Source organism: Myotis davidii, unplaced genomic scaffold (genome assembly GCF_000327345.1).
Source record: "Myotis davidii unplaced genomic scaffold, ASM32734v1 scaffold17, whole genome shotgun sequence".
In the NCBI taxonomy this organism is placed as follows: Eukaryota; Metazoa; Chordata; class Mammalia; order Chiroptera; family Vespertilionidae; genus Myotis; species Myotis davidii.
In genome coordinates, this window is record NW_006288624.1 from 4330330 (window position 1) to 4349406 (window position 19077).

The following is a 19077-nucleotide window of genomic DNA, read 5'->3' on the forward strand; positions in this document are numbered from 1 at the left end:
CTGGAGAACCTAAACCGAACCTGGCTGGAGAACCTAGCAAGAGAACATGGACACAGAACTTGGCTGGAGATTGTGGGTAGAGATCCTGGCAAGGCTGCTGATCAACTGAACGCTGTCTCCGTGTCATTCCTTCTTCGCCGACTCCGTCCACACCTTTGGGGACCCCTGGACCTGCTGGGGTTGGACCCCAGCACACAGTGATTAAAGTCTAGTAGATATATTCTGTAAGAAATATGGTGCCATGCAATGCTTCTGAGTAGAGGAGGATGTGTTGAGAGATAGGCTCTGGGAAAATTATGTAGCAGTAATATTGTGAAGATTAATAAAAAGAAACCTGATTTAAATTGGAGTTCAGAGGGCCTGTGGGGCTCTACACTGCACACTCTACCACTTGTCATCAACTACCCCAAACAGGAAGAGACACACTTCCCATTTCAACAGGAAGATGTCTTTTTTTTAAAATATAGTTTATTGAGTTTTTACAGAGAGGAAGGGAGAGAGATAGAGAGTTAGAAACACCGATTAGCTGCCTTCTGCACACCTCCTACTGGGGATGTGCCCACAGCCAAGGTACGTGCCCTTGACCGGAATCGAACCTGGGACCCTTCAGTCCGCAGGCCGATGCTCTAGCTAGCCACTGAGCCAAACCAGTTACGGCAGGAAGATGTCTTTCTGCTCTACTACCCCAACAGGAAGAAGGACAATCTCTTCACCCAGCAACCACTCAGCCAATGAAAAGCCACTAAACTTCAAACACCCAGTTTCCTCCAATGGACTACTTGTTTATAGCAGCCCCCTGAACTCCCCTCTTCTCTATAAAAGAATGTTTGCTAAAAGAGCTCCAAACTTGTGAACAGAAAGAAAAGCCTGGACCCTTTACCTTTCAAGGATATTGTGGTACATGAAAAGGCAAAGTTTGTGGTGAATGAGAGCAGCTAAATTGAGGTCAGATTGGTTTTGTAACTTAGAATAAAAAATTTTTTTTAAAAAGAATGTTTGCTGGTTGCGATTAAACAGCATATCTCGAAGCACAATTCTTTGTTGTTCCAGAATAAAAACCATATCTCTATGGGGGGGGGGGAAAAGATAACCAGGCCAATTAAGACATTGTAATAATAATCCAGGAGAGAAGTAGCAACTGATAATACTTGATTATGCAATTGCTTCTGGAACAATCTTAGATAAATCACTGCATTTCTCTGCATCCCTCTTCTCACTTGAGAATTGAAATTTGCCATCAGCAACAACCTTCAACTGGAAAATTTTACAGACACAGCTAGGCACTGTGTACTGTATGCAAAGTAAATCTAAAGACTAAGAGCAGCAACTTTCTTTTTTTTTTAGCAACAACATTGGAATTATGCTTGTGCTTGATCAGTTTAACCACTGTCTCTCTAAACAAGCACTCTCTGAATAAGAATACACAGCAAGGTTAGACATAATAAAGAGTTTAACTAGAGCTACGAAGATCTATGCTACCTGCCTTTATTTCTCTGTGTGTAATCTACAGTCCCAAGAAAGGACAGAGAAGTGGATACCAAGCTACTTATAACTGGTGGAAACAGAAAAAGAACAGTAGACAAGATAGTTATTTCATTCTCCATTATGCCACAGAAAGCTATTTGTCTCCTAAACTTATTATTTATAGAGCCTTAAGGGCAAAGACTATGTTTTATTCATCTTTATGATCTCACAGTGCCTAGTACAGAGTTCTGTACACAATTGCTGAGAGTGGTGTTAAAAAGGAAAAGAGAGAGTCTGAGATCCAAAAGAATGAGTTAACCAGGTAGAGGAGGGTCCAGACAGTAACAATACCCATCAACAAAACAGCTAACAGGGACATAATAGTGAGTGAGACAGGATTTTCCTTTTTGAGGAGCTTGAGGCCTTGTGAAAAAATATATTAGGAGAAGAGAGATAAAATACACCATCTGGAATGAGGTAACTACTAAAATTAATCATTAATGGCTACCTTTTACTGAATGTGTCAAACATTGTGCAAAGAACATTACAGACATTATCTCATTTAATCCTCACACCCCATGAGTCAGACATTATGATCCCCATTTTTCTAATAGGAAACTAGGAGTTGGAGCAAGGATAAATAACTTACTCAGAGTAATAAAATTAGCAAACAGAGAGGCTGTGGTTCAAACCAACATTCAATTCCAAAGTCAGTATCACCAGGAACCAGGGTAACAGCACTGAAGGAGCAGGAAGTAATCCAGGATAGACTATATACAGAAATGGAGCTAGATTTGCTGAAAGATGAAGAGCAGTGCTTAAATTAAAGAGGTATTATAACATCTATAAACCTGATGACTAAGTGGATGCGATCCAATGCATCAAATGTAACTCTCCTTCTAGCCTCTATTTTCCTTCCCCAGATGCAACCAATGGAGTTTCTTTATGAGCTTCCAGAACCAACTTATGCATATAAAAGCACCCAAAGTCACTCTCCCATTTTTTCAATTTTTATTTTAAAATAATTTGAGACTCAACAAACAGTTGCAAAAAGAGCACAGAGAGTTCCTATATGCCCTTTACCCAGCTTCTCTTAATGTTATCGTACATAGCCATAGTACAACTATCAAAACCAATACATTAAGACTGAGGTAAAACTAGTAACAAAATTTTGCCTGTTTTAAGCAACTACAAATAGAGCTGCCATAAATATTCTTGCACATGTCTATTGATGCTTCTGTGTGGCAGGGGTCCCCAAGACAATTCTCTGGCTCAATGATTCACTGTGGAAGGACCTACAGGACTCAGAAAAGCTGTACACTCACGTGTGTGGCTTCTTATAGCAGAAGGATACAAACTGGCATAGCGGAGAAAAGAATAAGCAAAGTCCAGGTAAAACCAGGCACAACCTTCCAGGTGTCATCCCCCAGTGGAGTTGCATGGACGTACTTAATTCTCCCAGCAATGATGTGACAACAAAGTGAAGTGATGTCAACCAGGGAAGCTTGCCTGAGCCCTGGTGTCCATGGTTTTTAATGGGGGGCATTCGAAGGCACACAGAGCCTGCATGACTGACCTCGGCTATTCAGATTCCAGTCCCCAGAGTAACATAGGTGCTCGCCATAAATCACATGTTTTGCATAAACTATCTGATACAGCTGGTTCTATGTGGTCCAGGGCCTCAGGCACACAAAAACACACTTAGTGGGCAGAACATCCCAGTGGCTGAGATCATCTCCCAGGAGCCAGTAGAGGACCAGTCCTGAAGACAGGCCTTTCTTTGGAATATGCTGGTTTTAGCACCCCAAGCCAGCTGAGCTAGTCCTTTCTATAAAAACTGTGAATGCATTTCTGGGCTACCTCCTTCATTTTAATATCGGTACAATATTCTGTTATACGGATGTACCACTTAGCCAATCACCTACTCATTAATTTTTAAATTATTTCTACCTTTTTGCTCTAGTCAACAAAAAAGCAAAGTTTTATAAATTATAAAGAGCTACAAAAAATAAAGATATAATTTTTCTAGAAGTATTATCACTGAAAGATGAATTAAAGGTTTAGTCTACTGTGTGAGTTTCAGCCACTTGAATGAATAAAGGATAGCTTTAAAAATAATCTGAGTTTACATGTGAGTGAATAAGTAAAATGCACTGAAGAAAAAAACTTGAAGGACTTTTCTTACCTCCTATAGTATTTGCTGTCAGTAATTAATATGAAAATTATTGCCAAAACCGGTTTGGCTCAGTGGATAGAGCATCGGCCTGCAGACTGAAAGGTCCCAGGTTCGATTCCGGTCAAGGGCATGTACCTGGGTTGCGGGCACATCCCCAGTGGGAGATGTGCAGGAGGCAGCTGGTCGATGTTTCTCTCTCATCGATGTTTCTAACTCTCTATCTCTCTCCCTTCCTCTCTGTAAAAAATCAACAAAATATATATATATATAAAAAAGAAAATTATGACAGAAACCAAAAATTACACGATTTCCTGGAAAACACACAATAGCATTACACAATAGCAAAAAATAACTCTAGAGTTTTGATGAGTTATTTACATATATCTAGAGTCTAGGATTACTACTGTACAATCAGAGAAAGTTCATTAGACTTTCATAGAAATGCAAGCCCTGAATTTTTGTTTGTGATAAGAACAAATGTCAAAATTTAGTACATACATTCTCTTCCCTTGATCTCACAAGTCATAAACACTCTTGGTATAAATTCTTTATGTTAAAAAGACCCAAGATTTTAATTTTCTAAACACAAATCTAAAACTGATAAAATCATAACTAACAGTTATCTCAGTTTAGGGAATTTCTTATCTTCTGTTGAGATATTGCATGGCTAAGACTGAAAAGCCTGACAATACTAAATGTTGGCAAGGCTGAAGAAGCAGGACTCTCCCACACACGGGTAACGGGAATGTAACTCAGCGAACACTTGCATCTTGTAGCTCAACTACCGCAAACCCTTGCAGCATATCCTCATCTTCAGATTTCCTCATCACAACTCCCACCACTGAAAGTCATGCCAACAGTAATGGGCTGATCACTTTGTAACTTTTGTTAAGTGTCTAATCACTATGTTGTACACTTGAAACTAGTATAATATTGTATGTCAATAAATAAATAAACCCGTTCCAGGCTCAAGCTGTAAAAAGAATGAAATAACCTCAATAGCAGAATAAATTTAATAAGATGGTGACATTTGCTCTAGCTATTATACTATGTGCCTTTAGAATAAGTCCTTTGTTTTACATTTCCTTCTAATTATATTCCTTGATATTATGTCAGTGAACTTTAATAATAATAATAATAATAATAAAAGAATGGTGAAGAAAAAAAGAGAGAGAAAGAAAAACTTACTGGGATTGAAAATTCCTCAGCCAGATATTTCAAGGAGGCTGCTTCTCTTGCCAAGAACTTGTTCCTTTCTCTCATGTTGTCCTGAAGTTGTGTATCAAACTCCTTTCTTACCACAGAAGCAACGGAGTCAATAATCACAAGTTTAACTCCTTTTGAAATAATTTCTTCTTCTAAGGATTCAATCCTGTAAAAGTAGAATTTGTAAAATAGTAGAAAAGTTTAAGACATAATTTTTAAAAATAGGGCATTGCAAAGTTAGCCAACTTAAAAACAAATTGTTCTTTCCTAAGTTATAGTGATGATTGCAAGTATTCAATAAACATAACTTATTTTCATATACATCTCTTCTATACATATGGCATGCTTTTGGAAATAAACCAAAATGGTTTCATTCCTTAGCCTTTGATAGTGCGAAAGCTCCAATTTTAGGGTGAAGCTACTTGTGGTAGCCAGTCTCCAAAATAGCCCAGAATTCATACCCTACAGAGTCTCTCCACCTTGTACTAGGGTTGGTCCGTGTGACCAATAGCATATGATAAAATGATGGCCTGGCATTTCTGAGAGCAGTTATAAAAGACTAGAGCTTTCACCTTGGGCTCTCTCTCACCTATCCGCTCTCTCAGATCACTCACTCTGGGGGAGGCGAGTTGCTGTGTTGTGAACAGCCCTATGGAGAGGCCCATGGGGTGAGGAACAGAGACCTCTAGCTAACATCAAGGAAGGAAGGGAGGCCTTCCAGCATCTACATGAATGACCTTGGAATTCTTCAAGGTTCTCCAATCCCAAGTGGGCCTTAAGCTGCTAAACTTTGGGGTAATTTGTTAATAAAATAATACATAATTAATACACCATTTAATTAATTAAATATAAAACATTTTATTGGGTTTTTTTTCATTTTTAAAGAAATACTTCAATTAATAGGCCATAGTGAATAAAGAATATGGGAATCATTTTATTGCTCATAAACCTAATATGTAGGGATCTTTTTCACTGAGAAACTAAAAACAGCAAAAAAATCTTCAAAGTGTTACTAAAATACTGAAATCTAAACCAGCATACCTTTGTTGAACCTCATCACAGCTGAGTTCCCGATAAAGATGAACTTTACTGCTTGTCAAAAGTAATTTTTCTTCAGTATCAAAATATCTTGGAAAACGAGATTCTGCTATCTCAATCAGTCTATGGGGAAAAAAACAGAATAATGAAAATAGTCAATGATATTTAAGGCCACATTGCTGAACCTCAATGAATTTTACTTAGGAAACTCATAAGCCACAAGGAACACTATAATGAAAGCCTCATCAATAGAGCGGGTATAAATAAAACGGCCTAATATACAAGTCTGGAAATAAGCCCTGCTTTATAAGCACTAAGAGAGGTTAGCAGATAGAGCATGAGACCAGCAAGGGCTTTTAATTTGCATTTAATGCCTCTCAGGTTTATCTTTCTGGGATAAATATGTTTTTTTATAAATGATATTTTGACTAGTAGCTATAATATATATTTAATAAATAAGAAAAGTGCATTTTCATGAATGAAATATATTTGAACAAATATATTATCATTCAAATAATCAAATATCAATAGGTCTCCATGTCTCAGACCTAAAAGACATTTTTGTCCATTAAAGCTTAATACAAACAAAATATATGTGCCCTGGCCAGTTTTGCTCAGTGGTTGGAGCATAGGCCTGTGGACCAGAGGGTCGCAGATTCAATTTTCGGTCAAGGGCATGTACCTCCAATGCGGGTTTGATCCCTGGGCCCAAGTGGGGCTCATGCTGGAGGCAACCAATTGATGTGTCTCTCTCACATCAGTATTTCTCTCTGTCTCTCCCTCTCCCTTTCGCTCTCTCTAAAAATCAATGCATCAGGGGGAAAATATATCCTCAGGTGAGGATTACAAAAACAAACAAACAAAAATTGCTATCCAGTAAGTCCTTGTTAAACAAAAAATTACTTTCTTCACAAATAAATGTTGTAAATAAAAAAATGAATTTCTAAACACTGAATTCTGACCTCAAAGCTAGTTCTAATGCCCCATGGGGTAGGCCAAGCATAGGAGAGTGACAATTGAAACAGATGCAACTAGAAATTTCTGATTAAAAATATAAACCTTAGAGTATAACTGTCTCCTATTTTAAATGATACTTTATTAGCCCCATACTTAACTATCATCCAAGGGTGACTGGAAAGAAGGCCTAGAAACACAAAAACAGTCCTATATTTTATGTTCCATTTAAAGACACAAAGTACAAAAGAACAGTATTTTTTCATTATTAGACAGTTAATGAGTTCCAAGAAGAAGCTGAGAACTTTAAATAGATAAACAAAATAAGTTCCTCACATATGCTATAATCAGAAATGAAAGAGAAAAATCTAAAACAGGAAGAAACATTAAAGAAATCTAGTCAATAACATTTTTAAAGCATACTTAGAACAATTTGAAAAAAAAACATTAGGTTGAACAGGAAGAGGAAAAATTATTTTAGGAGTAAGGAATAGTACTAAAAGATGTGTAAAGAGTGAGAACAAAATGGATCAAATGACCATTCAAGAGAAGTTCCTAAGAAAGGCATAGGAATTTGAAATTTTTTTTTAAAATAAGGTAAATGATAAAATAAGAAGAAATAAGATGACATTAGAAAATGTTTTGAGGGTTTGGGAAATGTGTAAATATTTTTATTAGGACAATTATTTATTGAATTTAGTGCTAGTCAGAGAAATCAGCTAAAAAGCTCTGGTACTTGGAACCCACTGAATTTTAACAGGATAGAAATGACAACATCCATTTGAAACATAGAAGTTTTTCAAAATTTGAATGCCCAGTTGATTAGAAACCAGACTGAGAGTACCTAACTCATTGGCAACAAGTGATCAGCTGACAGACAGTAATTCTCTGCCTCCAACATTAGACTGGATTTCAACTAGTGGCTCTGGAACTCCTTACTGCTCGTTCATTCCATTAACGTCCCTCAGAAGGAAAGTGCCATGGCATGGACATGAGCTAACTTTATTCACAGTTATGCTCTCTTCTTTCCCTGATACTTTGGTGGAGAGTGGAGTTAGGGGCAATATCATTAACACCATGAAATTTAGAAGCCACAGTTCTTGCTAATGATAAAATTTATTTCTGGACATTAAATATATCAGGTACTCCATTACTAGGCAATAGGAGTATTTTCTTTCTTTCCATCCTGAAAATGCACAATTTATCTGGTTTAGTAGGAAATAAACTAAAAGAGCCTTACTGACTTTAATAACCACTGGAGATGGCAGGAGGGAAATAAAATCATACAGGGTTTTAGCCAGAAGGTGTAAATGGGATGGCGGTGGTGCCTTTAAGGTCAACAAGCTTAAAGAGCTTAGAGACTAACTTAGGGTCAATAAACCTGAAAAACTTAAGAACTGTGCAGAGATAAAAATAATAACCATAGTTACCAGACTAAACAATTATATCAAATGGTTATTTACATACCAGCATGCTGTGATTTTCTTTAAGTTTCTCTAAGTGATTTTTTTAATTTTAGAAAATATTTTTAAAAATATATAAATCAAAAATATAAATGCATAAATATATATGCCTCACATTAATCATAGCAATTTGTCATGACAATCTTCATAACGAAGATCTGTTTTGTTTGGAGCAAGCAACAGAAAAGAACCCATCTTTTGCTCCAGACATTAATTACATAAAGTTTGAAAACAATGCCATCTAGTGGACATCTTTCAAAGAATGCACTTAGATTCATTCATTCAACAAACTTTTATTGAGGACTTACTATATTATGCCAGGCACTGTTCTAGTGCTAAGGCTATGGCAATGAACAAAAACAAAACAAAAAAATCCTTCCCTTGTGGAACTTACATTCTACTGAGAGGAACAAAGAAATATAGTATAAAATACATGAGATAATAAACGCTCTAAAGCAAAGTGAACCAGTTTTAAGAGAACAGGCTGTGACAGATGGAAGCAGGTGACATTTTATGTAAAGTGGTCTTGGAAAACCTCTTTAATAAGGTGACATTTGAGCAAAGGTTTAAGGGAAACAAAAAAAAAATGAACCATGTGGCTGTGCAGTGGAACAGTGCATAGGAAGAGAGAATGATAAGTGCAAAAGCCCAGTGTAAGAAGATGCCTGGGGCATTTGAAAATAACAAGGAGGCTAATGTGGCTGAAACACAGAAAGCAAGAGGGAGAATAAAAAGAAATAAGGTCAGAGGGCTAGCCAGGTCTGTGGGTTTTATTTGGATTTTATTTAGTAAAAGCCTAGGAGCAGGACAGACATAGCCGGACTTTTCTTTATAAAGAAGCATTCTAAATACCAAACGAAGAAGAGGCTGTAGATGGGCAAGGGTGCAAGTAAGATCGGCCAGTGCAGTAGTCCAGATGGGGTCTTGAACTAGAGAATAGCTCACGTGATTAGAAGTGACTGAACCCAAGATACAGTTCAAAAGAGAAGCTGAGTGGATTTCTGGACTAACTGGTCAGCATCTGGAAGAACGGAATTAACCACTCACTGAAGTGGAGAACAATGGATTCGAATCAAGGTTTTTATCATTATTTCCTTGTTACTTCACAGCTCTTGTATAAATGGAAAATTAAAAGCTTTAGCCCTAGCCAGTTTGGCTCAGTGGATAGAGCATTGGCCTGTGGACTAAAGGGTCCCACGCTCGATTCCGGTCAAGGGCACATACCTGTTACAGGCTCCTCCCTAGCCTAGGCCCTGGTCGGGGTACAAACCAATAGATGTGTTTCTCTCACATTGATATTTCTCTCTGTCTTTCTCTCTCTCTTCCACATTTTCTAAAAATCAATGGGAAAATATCCTTGGGTGAGGATTTAAGAAAATAATAAAAATAATTTTTTTAAGTTTTATATTAGTGACCACATGCCAACTTGAAATAAAACATATTCTTGAAGAAGAAAAAAAAAAAGTCCTTTTATTGTGCTCAAATACAAGTTCATGGTTTTTCAAAGCTTCTTGTACATATGTAATATTTTCCCGTTCATTATTTAATATGTACTTGTTCAGCATTGTGAGATTACTAAACATAATCATGTGAATCTATTAGTACCTTACAGATTCCAGCAAATTCCAAAGTTCTGATTTAGTAATAATAACTACGTAAAACTAATTTCGGTCTCTAGCCTAGAAACTTTTCATGATCTCCCTTCCTACTAATTCACCTAGATTCACAAATGATAAGGCAGCTGAAGTTGGACTAAGGAGAACCTAGCCAGATTCATGAAACCATCTAAAAGGGAATTTATCTCTCCTACTGACCTCCTACAGAGAGGAAGGGAGAGAGATAGTTAGAAACATCGATGAGAGAGAAACATGAATCAGCTGTCTCCTGCACATTCCCTACTGGGGATGTGCCCACAACCCAGGTACATGCCCTTGACTGGAATCGAACCTGGGACCTTTCAGTCTGCAGGCCGACACTCTATCCACTGAGCCAAACCGGTTTCGGCTGCAATTTTTCTATTCACTAATATTTTACTTCCAAATAGAAATTAGTTACAAAGCAGCTTACCTCTGTCTTTCTTATTAATTTTCCCTCGTCCCCATTTCCGACTTACATTTCTCCCTCTTTCTGAACTTCTTTCTTCCTGGCTTTCTGCAAAACACACCGTATCCCAGAACCCCACTTAAACCAATAAAGGGATAGAAAAGGTAAAAGGAAACTGCTCCATCAATGGTAAAAGGACAACTCCTTTAAAACAGTGTCTAAATTCTGTGTTCTCAAAAAAAAAGAAGTAAATGTCAACCTGCTTACAAATGTTATATGCTAATATATGTTACAAAACTTAAGTATTATAATGGAAAATAATAAAATCTCCTACCTTTCAGCACTAAATGCTGATTCTGTGTCAATGTACACAACTGCTCCTTCTAATCCTCCCATGTTGGTGGGTAATGTGGCCAAAACACTCATCATTATACAAAATTGAGTTTTCCCACAACCTGGTGGACCTGTAACCTAAAAAAAAATAATCTGTAATCACAAGCAAACTCCTTTAAGAACTTGCCACAAACATAGTACAACTAATCTGGGTTGCCAGAGATGTCCACTGTATATAATGAATTAACTTCTCCCCAATGCATCTGGATTGGTTCTCCTGTAGTTTGAGTCTTGACTCTGAATTCTTTCTTAGCCAGAACTCAAGTACCAAGATCTGGTCTGACTCCATCGGTCTAACACCTGGTGCTGTCTTGCTGCCAACAGTTGCTTAGGTCTTTTCACTCTCATAAAAAAGTTAATACTTTCCGTGGAGGGATGATAATAATGAAATTATATTATCTATAATAATAAAAGCGTAATATGCCAACTAGACCAGGCGTCCTTCCAGACGACCTTCCGGACAAAGCCAGGACTGCCAGGGAAGCCCTGGTCCCGGTGCCTGCCAGCGGCCGGAGGGAAGCCCGGGTCCCGGGTGCCAGATGGAAGCCAGTGCCGGCTGCTAAGGGAAGGAAGACCTACTCTCGCACGAATTTCGTGCATCAGGCCTCTACTTTTTTAAATATTGACTTAAATATTTTGTAATTCAGTGATTGAAATGTCAGGACCTAAGTTCCGCTTATGTCAGTACTTAATTGTAATGGCTGTACAGGAGGGAAGGGCTTGATTATAAATATGCAAGGACTGAAATTAAAGTAGTATGTCATTGTTGTACTTACTAAGGCAGTATTTTTATTTTTCAATAAATTCCATCAGTTAGTTCTTGTTGAATTTTGGCTAATAAATGTCTGTCTTCACTCTTATCAATGTTCTTTCAAACTAATCAAAAGATATTGCATTTTTAACAATTGGTTTAGAAATCAACTGAAACTATTTGGAAGATTTTCAACAGTATAAAAATATTGTTATAAGTTTTTTACAGTGTGCAGATGGCAAAGTTTTCATTAGACACGCATATCTCTGACAACAAAAATCATATTGCAAAAGAAACATTTCCAAGCAATGACAAAAAACAGTCTCTCTGCATTTCAATCTCTACCTTTAAAAAGGCTATAACTATCTCACTTATTGTTGAAACATCACTTTTACTTTGAAGGGATGGAGTAAGAGTGTTCCGTCGGTTGGCTGGTTGGTTTTTAATCTGCTATGAAGCATGTAACGTAGCCACTGGTCATAAGAAAAAGTGGGCAAGTTTGACATATCATCTTTTCATTAAAAAAAAAAAATTTTTTTTTGCCCATCTTTAAATTCAACAGCTCTTTTACAATCTTTGCTGGGAGATAACCAAAGAAGCTCTCATAATTCAAATGAACTTCATGGTCACTCCCCATCTCATTACAGAGTACTATAGAAATTCCATGCGTTACCAGTCAGCTTTATATAAAATTAACAACATTGATATCATTTCCAAGCACTGTCACACATCTGACATCCAGATAAAAGTTAAATTTCATTATTTTTCAGGTTTACTTAGTAGGTTAAAACATTTCAACATTACTAATTTTTAGCTTCAGATAGTTTAGCTCCAACTTCTAGCAGCCAAACCACAAAATTTCAAGTTGTGTTCTGTTCCCAGGTTCAGCTCCAATGTGGTTAGAGAGAGAGAACATGCCAAACCAGAATAGTCTAAGTTATTTGCTTCTTGGAAACTCAGAATGAATACAACGTTTACACACAGAAGACACCAGGAAAGTACGATTAGCTTCAGATAGTTAGAGTCTGCGTTTCCAACCTGCCTGAGAAATGCAAAAGAACTGAGAGGAAATAACCAGTTGTGAAGACCACTCAAAAACCAAATACAAAGGATTAACAAATGGTTTAGTAATTGACTTATTCATTGATTTAAAAGGAAAGAGAATTATTCCCCAGTAAAGAAGTCTCACTGTACTACAGTAAAAATGAAGCCTAGTCATTTTCATCTTAACTGAGATTAAATGGTTGAGATGAACGTGAAACCCAGACCTGTTAGGACCTAAACTCTTAACCATGTTCGTTCTTCCCACATTCAAGACGGGGGCAGCTGAAAGCCCAATACTTTACAGAAGACAATTTAAGGACTGCCTGCTTCTGATCTGAGAAAAAAGCAAATGGAAACTTTTTTTTTTAATGACCACCCCCAAATCCCCAGCGTCTAACTATTTGTCTCCATTTGCTCTACAATTTTGTAGAAATATGATTAGGTCTTCAGACATACAGAATTCATTTTAAAAATAATGAACGCTCTAAATCCTAAAACCAACAAAAAGCTCAGAAAGGCCAGGTAGCATTTTGTCTTGTAAAAGAAACATCGATCTTAAATTACTTTACACCAACATGTGGAAGGTTTTATATCTTGGGTTCTCTCCACCAGTTCCTCTTATTTCATATTGACAACTGCTGTTTTTGAAGTAAATGGGAAGGGAGGGAAAAAGAGAAGTCAGGGGAACAAATCCGAAAAAAAGGCAAGAGGACATGGAAATGACAAGGGCCCCAAGTTTCACATCTAAAAAAAAAATCGAACAGTATCAACAGTTATAATCATTCATTGGTTGAATTTTGGCTAATAAATGTACATGTGCCATATGAAAGACTCTCAACTAACCTGTGCCATATGAAAGACTCTACAAAACCTTTACAGAGAAAGATGTCAAATCAGTGAGTAAGTGAAAAATTGGGAACTATAATCCAATCAACCACATATGCTAAATTCCTGCAGACACATGATTATCCTGCCATTCAAAACACTACAGTCAAGGAACGCCAATTAGAAATCTCTCCCTAGTGTTCCTGCTGCTGCTACTGTTGTACACGGAGTTGACCTGACCCTTCCGCAGCTGAGGGAGGCCACCCTGACCGCCTGCAGACCCATGAGCAAGAAAAGCAAACTTTGCTGTTGCTGTAAGAGTAAAAGCAACCAAAATTGACCAACAAAACAATTATGTCTTACACTTCACTGTTTACACTTTTCTATTACGTGTCTGGCCCTTGTAGGCATTTGAGTTGACAACCCCTGTGATCCTATAGGCTACAGCTCACTCTGTCGAAGAGAAAGAAAAAGAACTGTCATATTTAACCGTTCGGGGGAAAGATGAGGATGCCAAAATAGGACTCCGGCACCTTGCCTCTACCTTTTTGGGACAGGATAGTCATTTCCAAAGCAAAACTGCCTCACTCAAGGACTCCAGGTCTCCTGCAATCATGAACAAAGCGAATAATGTAGAAATGTGCTACAGTGATTCTTATTACTTAGAGCAAGGATCAATCATGATTCAAATGCTATAAAGATTTGGCAGTGCTTCCTGGGTTTACTTTCCCAGAGGGACTCTTGAACTAAGATACGTAGATGTTACATCTTTTTGCTAACCTGAGTTTGGGCCAGTTCTCTAGTCCTGTAATCTCTGGATTACAATACGAAAATACCTTTTTTGATGATCCTTTAAACACAATCTTAAATTTACCTAATCACATTAGCATCTTTGTTAGGCATTCTCAGGAGGGGTAATACCAACCCAAGGATGAAACTTGGTTTTGATATACATACAGTACATAAACTAATATACAGTATATGTGTAGTATTCAAATCTCATGGCATGGCAGGGTGATTAAGAGGAAAAAGTCTATAAACTCCTTAGGGGGCAATAATGAAAAAAGGATTGAGAAACACTGGTCTGATCTCTATTATTCTCACATGGCAAAGCCACCACCACATGGTGTGATCTCCACATAATGTAAACTTTTAAAGTTTAAACGTGAAACATATCTTGCTACCAATATTCAGTTATAACAGATGAAGAATTCTCTGCTTATATATTCCTCTACTGCTGCTGCTTTTGGCAGGAGCAGCGCTTCTCTAGCTCCACTTTTAATCTTGGTCTGTAACTGAATATACACAGATTCGGTGAAGTTCTCATAAATCAAAACCAATGATAAATAAATAAGGGAATTTTGACGTTAGAGTCAGGAAGGAGCAGCCATACAAATGACAGCAGAATATTTCCAGATTTTTCTTCCTCCCTCAGTCATCTCCAGGCCCAGCCTAAGTTGACTCAACCAGTTGCCTTATCCCTCACCTCCACCGGATCTACCTTCTGCCTGATGTTTGGGACTCTAGGTTTGACCTCGTAATCAGAAACAAAGGGTGTGCAATGCAATTCATTAGACATCTCCATTGATATCTGTATTCCTTCTCCATTGCTCTGTAACAAATTACCACAACCTTAACAGCTTAAAACAACACCCATTTATTATCTCACAGCTCTGTAGGTTAGCAGTCCTGATGGGCTGGCCTGGCTTCTCAGCTCAGTCTCCCAAGGCCAAAATCAAAATGTCAGCTGAGCTAGGATTCTATGTGGAGGCTGGGGGGGGGGGGGGGAAAGCCACTTCTCTACAATTGTGGGTCTGAGCATCCTGTTTCCGTTTCGGCTGTCATTTGAAGGCTGCTCATTGCGCCTAGAGGCCCCTTCTCACATGGCCCCTTCCACCTTCATGTTTTGGATCCTCATGTTTTGAATCCTTCTGGCTTTCCCCTCTTCTTTAGCCAGAGAACGCTCACTGCTCTTAAGGGCTCATGGGCTTAGACTGGGATAATCTCCCTATCTTAAAGTCAACTGTGCATATAACAGACCATAACTGTGGGAGCAATATCGCATCACATTCACAGGTTACAGGAATTACAGCAGAACATCTGTAGAAGGACATTTTCGAAATTCTGCTTACCACAAAATCTCAAGGAAGAGAGAGGCAATAAATTAAATATACACACACATATACACATGCATGCATACATCTATAATAATATAAGTGTAATATGCTAATTAGACCAGACCTCCTTATGGACAAAGCTGGGGCTGCAAGGGCCGAGGCAAGCCGCCACGGCTGGAAGGGCCGAGGCAAGCTGCGACTAACCTGTGGGCGGTGGCAGGTGGGCAGGGCCTCCCTCTGTGAGGGAAGCCCGGGTCCCGGTCCCGGGTGCCTGCCGGCTGGAGGGAAGCCAGGGTACCGGGTGCCGGAGGGAAGCCAGTGCCGACAGGCAGGGGAAGGAAGGCCTGCCCTTGCACGAACTTTGTGCATCGGGCCTCTAGTACATATAGAAACACACAAACACATGCACAGAGGTACAGTGATAGCCAGCCTCTAAGAAGGACCCTGTGACCCTCACTTTGGTAGTCACGCCCTCCCACACTGTATGAGGTGTGCCTGTGTGAGCAACAGAACACAGCAGAAGTGATGGTCTACAACTTCAAGGCTAAGCCGTAAAGGCCAGTGCCGTTTCTGGTTTGTGCGCACAGACCACCTACTCTAGGGAAAGTCAGATGCCACGTCAGGAAGACACTCAAGCAGCCCCGTGGAGAGGTTCATGTGGCCAATGACGAGGCCCCTGCCGACAATCAGCACCGACTCCCAGCCAGTAAGGAGGCCATCTCCGAAGCATCTTCCCCAGCGCCAGTCACGTTTCCAGAGGACGGGCGGCTTCAGCCAATATCTTCACTGTAACCTCAGGAGACTGTAACAGGAAACACCTACCAAAGCTGCTCCAGCATTCCTGACTCACAGACACTGAGAGAAATATTTATTGTTGTTTTTAGGCACTAAGCTTTGAAATGATTTGTTAAACAGCAATATAACAAAAATAATATAGAGATAAATAGATACATAGACATTAGAGATATACAACTTTAAAAACATATAATAAAAATACTCCTAAAGTAAAAGAATTACTGGATTCATTAAAAAAATAAATTGAGTAGAAAAATCATATTCTTTAAATGTGCTATTTTGATGATTTGAAAAAGCAAATGGCATACAAACACTGTAAAATAAATACTATACCCTGCAATAGCAATAACATTAGAAGTTCCTAAAGTTTAGGTTATTCAAAGATCAAAGGGGAAAATAAGTATAAGAGAGGCAGCAGAAAACAAGCATTATAGTAAACAAGCACTAAATACTAGTACGTGCTAAAAAATAAATAAATGAAAACAAATTCTTTCAATCAACTAATAGTTATTAAGTACCCTCTACCTGTCCTAATGCTGTAGATGTATTAAGAAGAAAAAGATGTAATCCCTGCTCACTTAGAATTTATTCTCCAATGAGGAAGACATATATTAACTAATTTCACAATCAGCAAAACTGCAATGGTGACAAGGGCTACATAGAAGAACTATAGTACACGGTTCAGTTCTCCAGGAATATGTGATATTTCCACATGTGTTAATTTAACATAATAAGATAGGCTCAAAATATCAAAAGTATAAAGTAACATAACTATAAGTAAACTTGTCAACTTGACAATGTAACATACTAATTTAAGAGTCTGACCTGATAGACTGGAGGATTCCAAAACTTTAAAGTTTGAAAGCTACCACTAAGGAAATGAAGAAATAAGCCACAGATTGGAAGAAAATAATTGCAAATCGTATATCTGATAAAGGACTTTACATATCCAGAATATATAAAGAATTTTTATAACTCAACAACAACAAAACTAACAGCCAATCAAAAAATAGGCAAAAGATTTGTATAGACATTTCACTAAAGAAAATATACACATGGCCAGGAAAATGCAAATTAAAACCACAATGAAATACAACTGCACACCCATTTGAATAGCTAAAATAAAAAATATTATGCTAAGTCTTGGTGAGAATGTGGAGAATCAAACCATCATGCATTGCTGGTGAAAGTGTAAAATGGTTCAGCCACTTGTAAAGCAGTCTGACAGTTTCAAAATATTAAACACACACCTATCATGTGATCTAGCCATTCTATTCCTAGGAATCCACCCAAGAGAAACAAAAACCTATGTTCACACAAAGACATGTCTGTGAATGTTCATAGTAATATTATTCCTGATAGACCACAACTGGAAACAATCCTAGTGTCCATCAACTAGTGAGTGGATAAACAAAACTGGATTGTGGTGATGAGTTAATATAAATTTACTAATTGAATTAGACAGTTACAATGGCTGAATTTTATAGTATTTAAATTATACCTTAATAAAATTATGTTTTTAAATAGCCAAATGACTTATAAAAAGATATTTAAGCTCACTAGAAATCAGGAAAATTAAAACTAAGGTCACAAAGATGGGCAGAAATTAATAAGTCTGATAATACCAAGACAAGTAAATATGGAGCAAGAGGAATTCGTGCACATCCGCTCGTAGGAACGTAAATAGACACAACCATTCTGAAATACAATTTGCCCTTATTCTGCAAAGTTACACATGTACATACCCTATACCCAGCAAATCACTCCACAGTAGATACCCTAGATAGGGGCCAGATGGGAACATTTTAGGCTTTGTAGACCATGAGGTCTCTATCACAACTAACTCAACTCTGCCTTATAGTCACAGACAAAATGTAAATAAATGAGCACAGCTATGTTACAATAAAACTTTATTTACAAAAACAGGCAGTGAGCCAGGTCTGACCATGGGCAGTAAGTAGTTTGCCCGACAGAAATATCTGTACATGTGATCCAGGAGACATGTGCAAGGTTCACAGAACTTATTTCCATTAGCAGCAAACGGGAAGCAACCCCAATGTTCAATCCCTGCCCGACAGAAATATCTGTACATGTGATCCAGGAGACATGTGCAAGGTTCACAGAACTTATTTCCATTAGCAGCAAACGGGAAGCAACCCCAATGTTCATTCACAAGAGAAGGAATAAATGAATTGTAGCATGTTTTCAAAATGGAATCTGATATAGCAGTGAATTATACTCTTGCTACCTGCGACAACATGCATAAATCTTAGAAAACAATACTAAGTTAAAGAAGCAGACAGAAGAGATACAATATGATTTACCCATGGATATATGATTTAATGGAGCTCAAAAATAAGCAAAACTAAGTAAAATGTTAAACCTCTAGTGTATATAGGTGGTAAAGGTACAGGAAACTGCGGGGGGAAATAGAGAACGGCAGAAATTCAGGACGGAGGTTACCTCCCAGCAGAAGGACAAAGATCAGGGAGGAGTCCACAGCTAGTGTGAATGGTCTGGGTATTGTTCTGCTTCTTATATTAGCTCATGGGCTCCAGGAGTTCACAACTTACACATGCAGGATATACTTAAACCTGTATACATAAAATAAATATTTTGGTTTTTTTAATAAAAAGTAAACAGAAATACTTCTATATTCAGCTGCAAACTCCCAAGAAGATGGAAGGGGCTGCCTTTGGCTGAAACAAAAATTAGAGAATTTGCCACTAATAAATAGTCAGAGATTTCTATTCCAATTCAGCCCAGCAGATCATGAAAAAAAAAAAAAAAACACTTAAAAATAGCTTG

At 38.0% G+C, this 19077-nt stretch overlaps 1 protein-coding gene across 1 annotated transcript in view; it reads right to left on the bottom strand.

Moving 5' to 3' along the window:
* Positions 1–19077, bottom strand: part of RAD51B (RAD51 paralog B) — a 516647-nt gene that overhangs the window by 486617 nt on the left and 10953 nt on the right. The window contains exons 5-7 of the mRNA XM_006760763.1: positions 10679–10815; positions 5888–6007; positions 4829–5012 (exon numbers count right to left, since the gene is read on the bottom strand). Coding sequence (XP_006760826.1) covers positions 4829–5012; positions 5888–6007; positions 10679–10815 — 441 coding nt within the window. The remainder of the gene's footprint in view (positions 1–4828; positions 5013–5887; positions 6008–10678; positions 10816–19077) is intronic.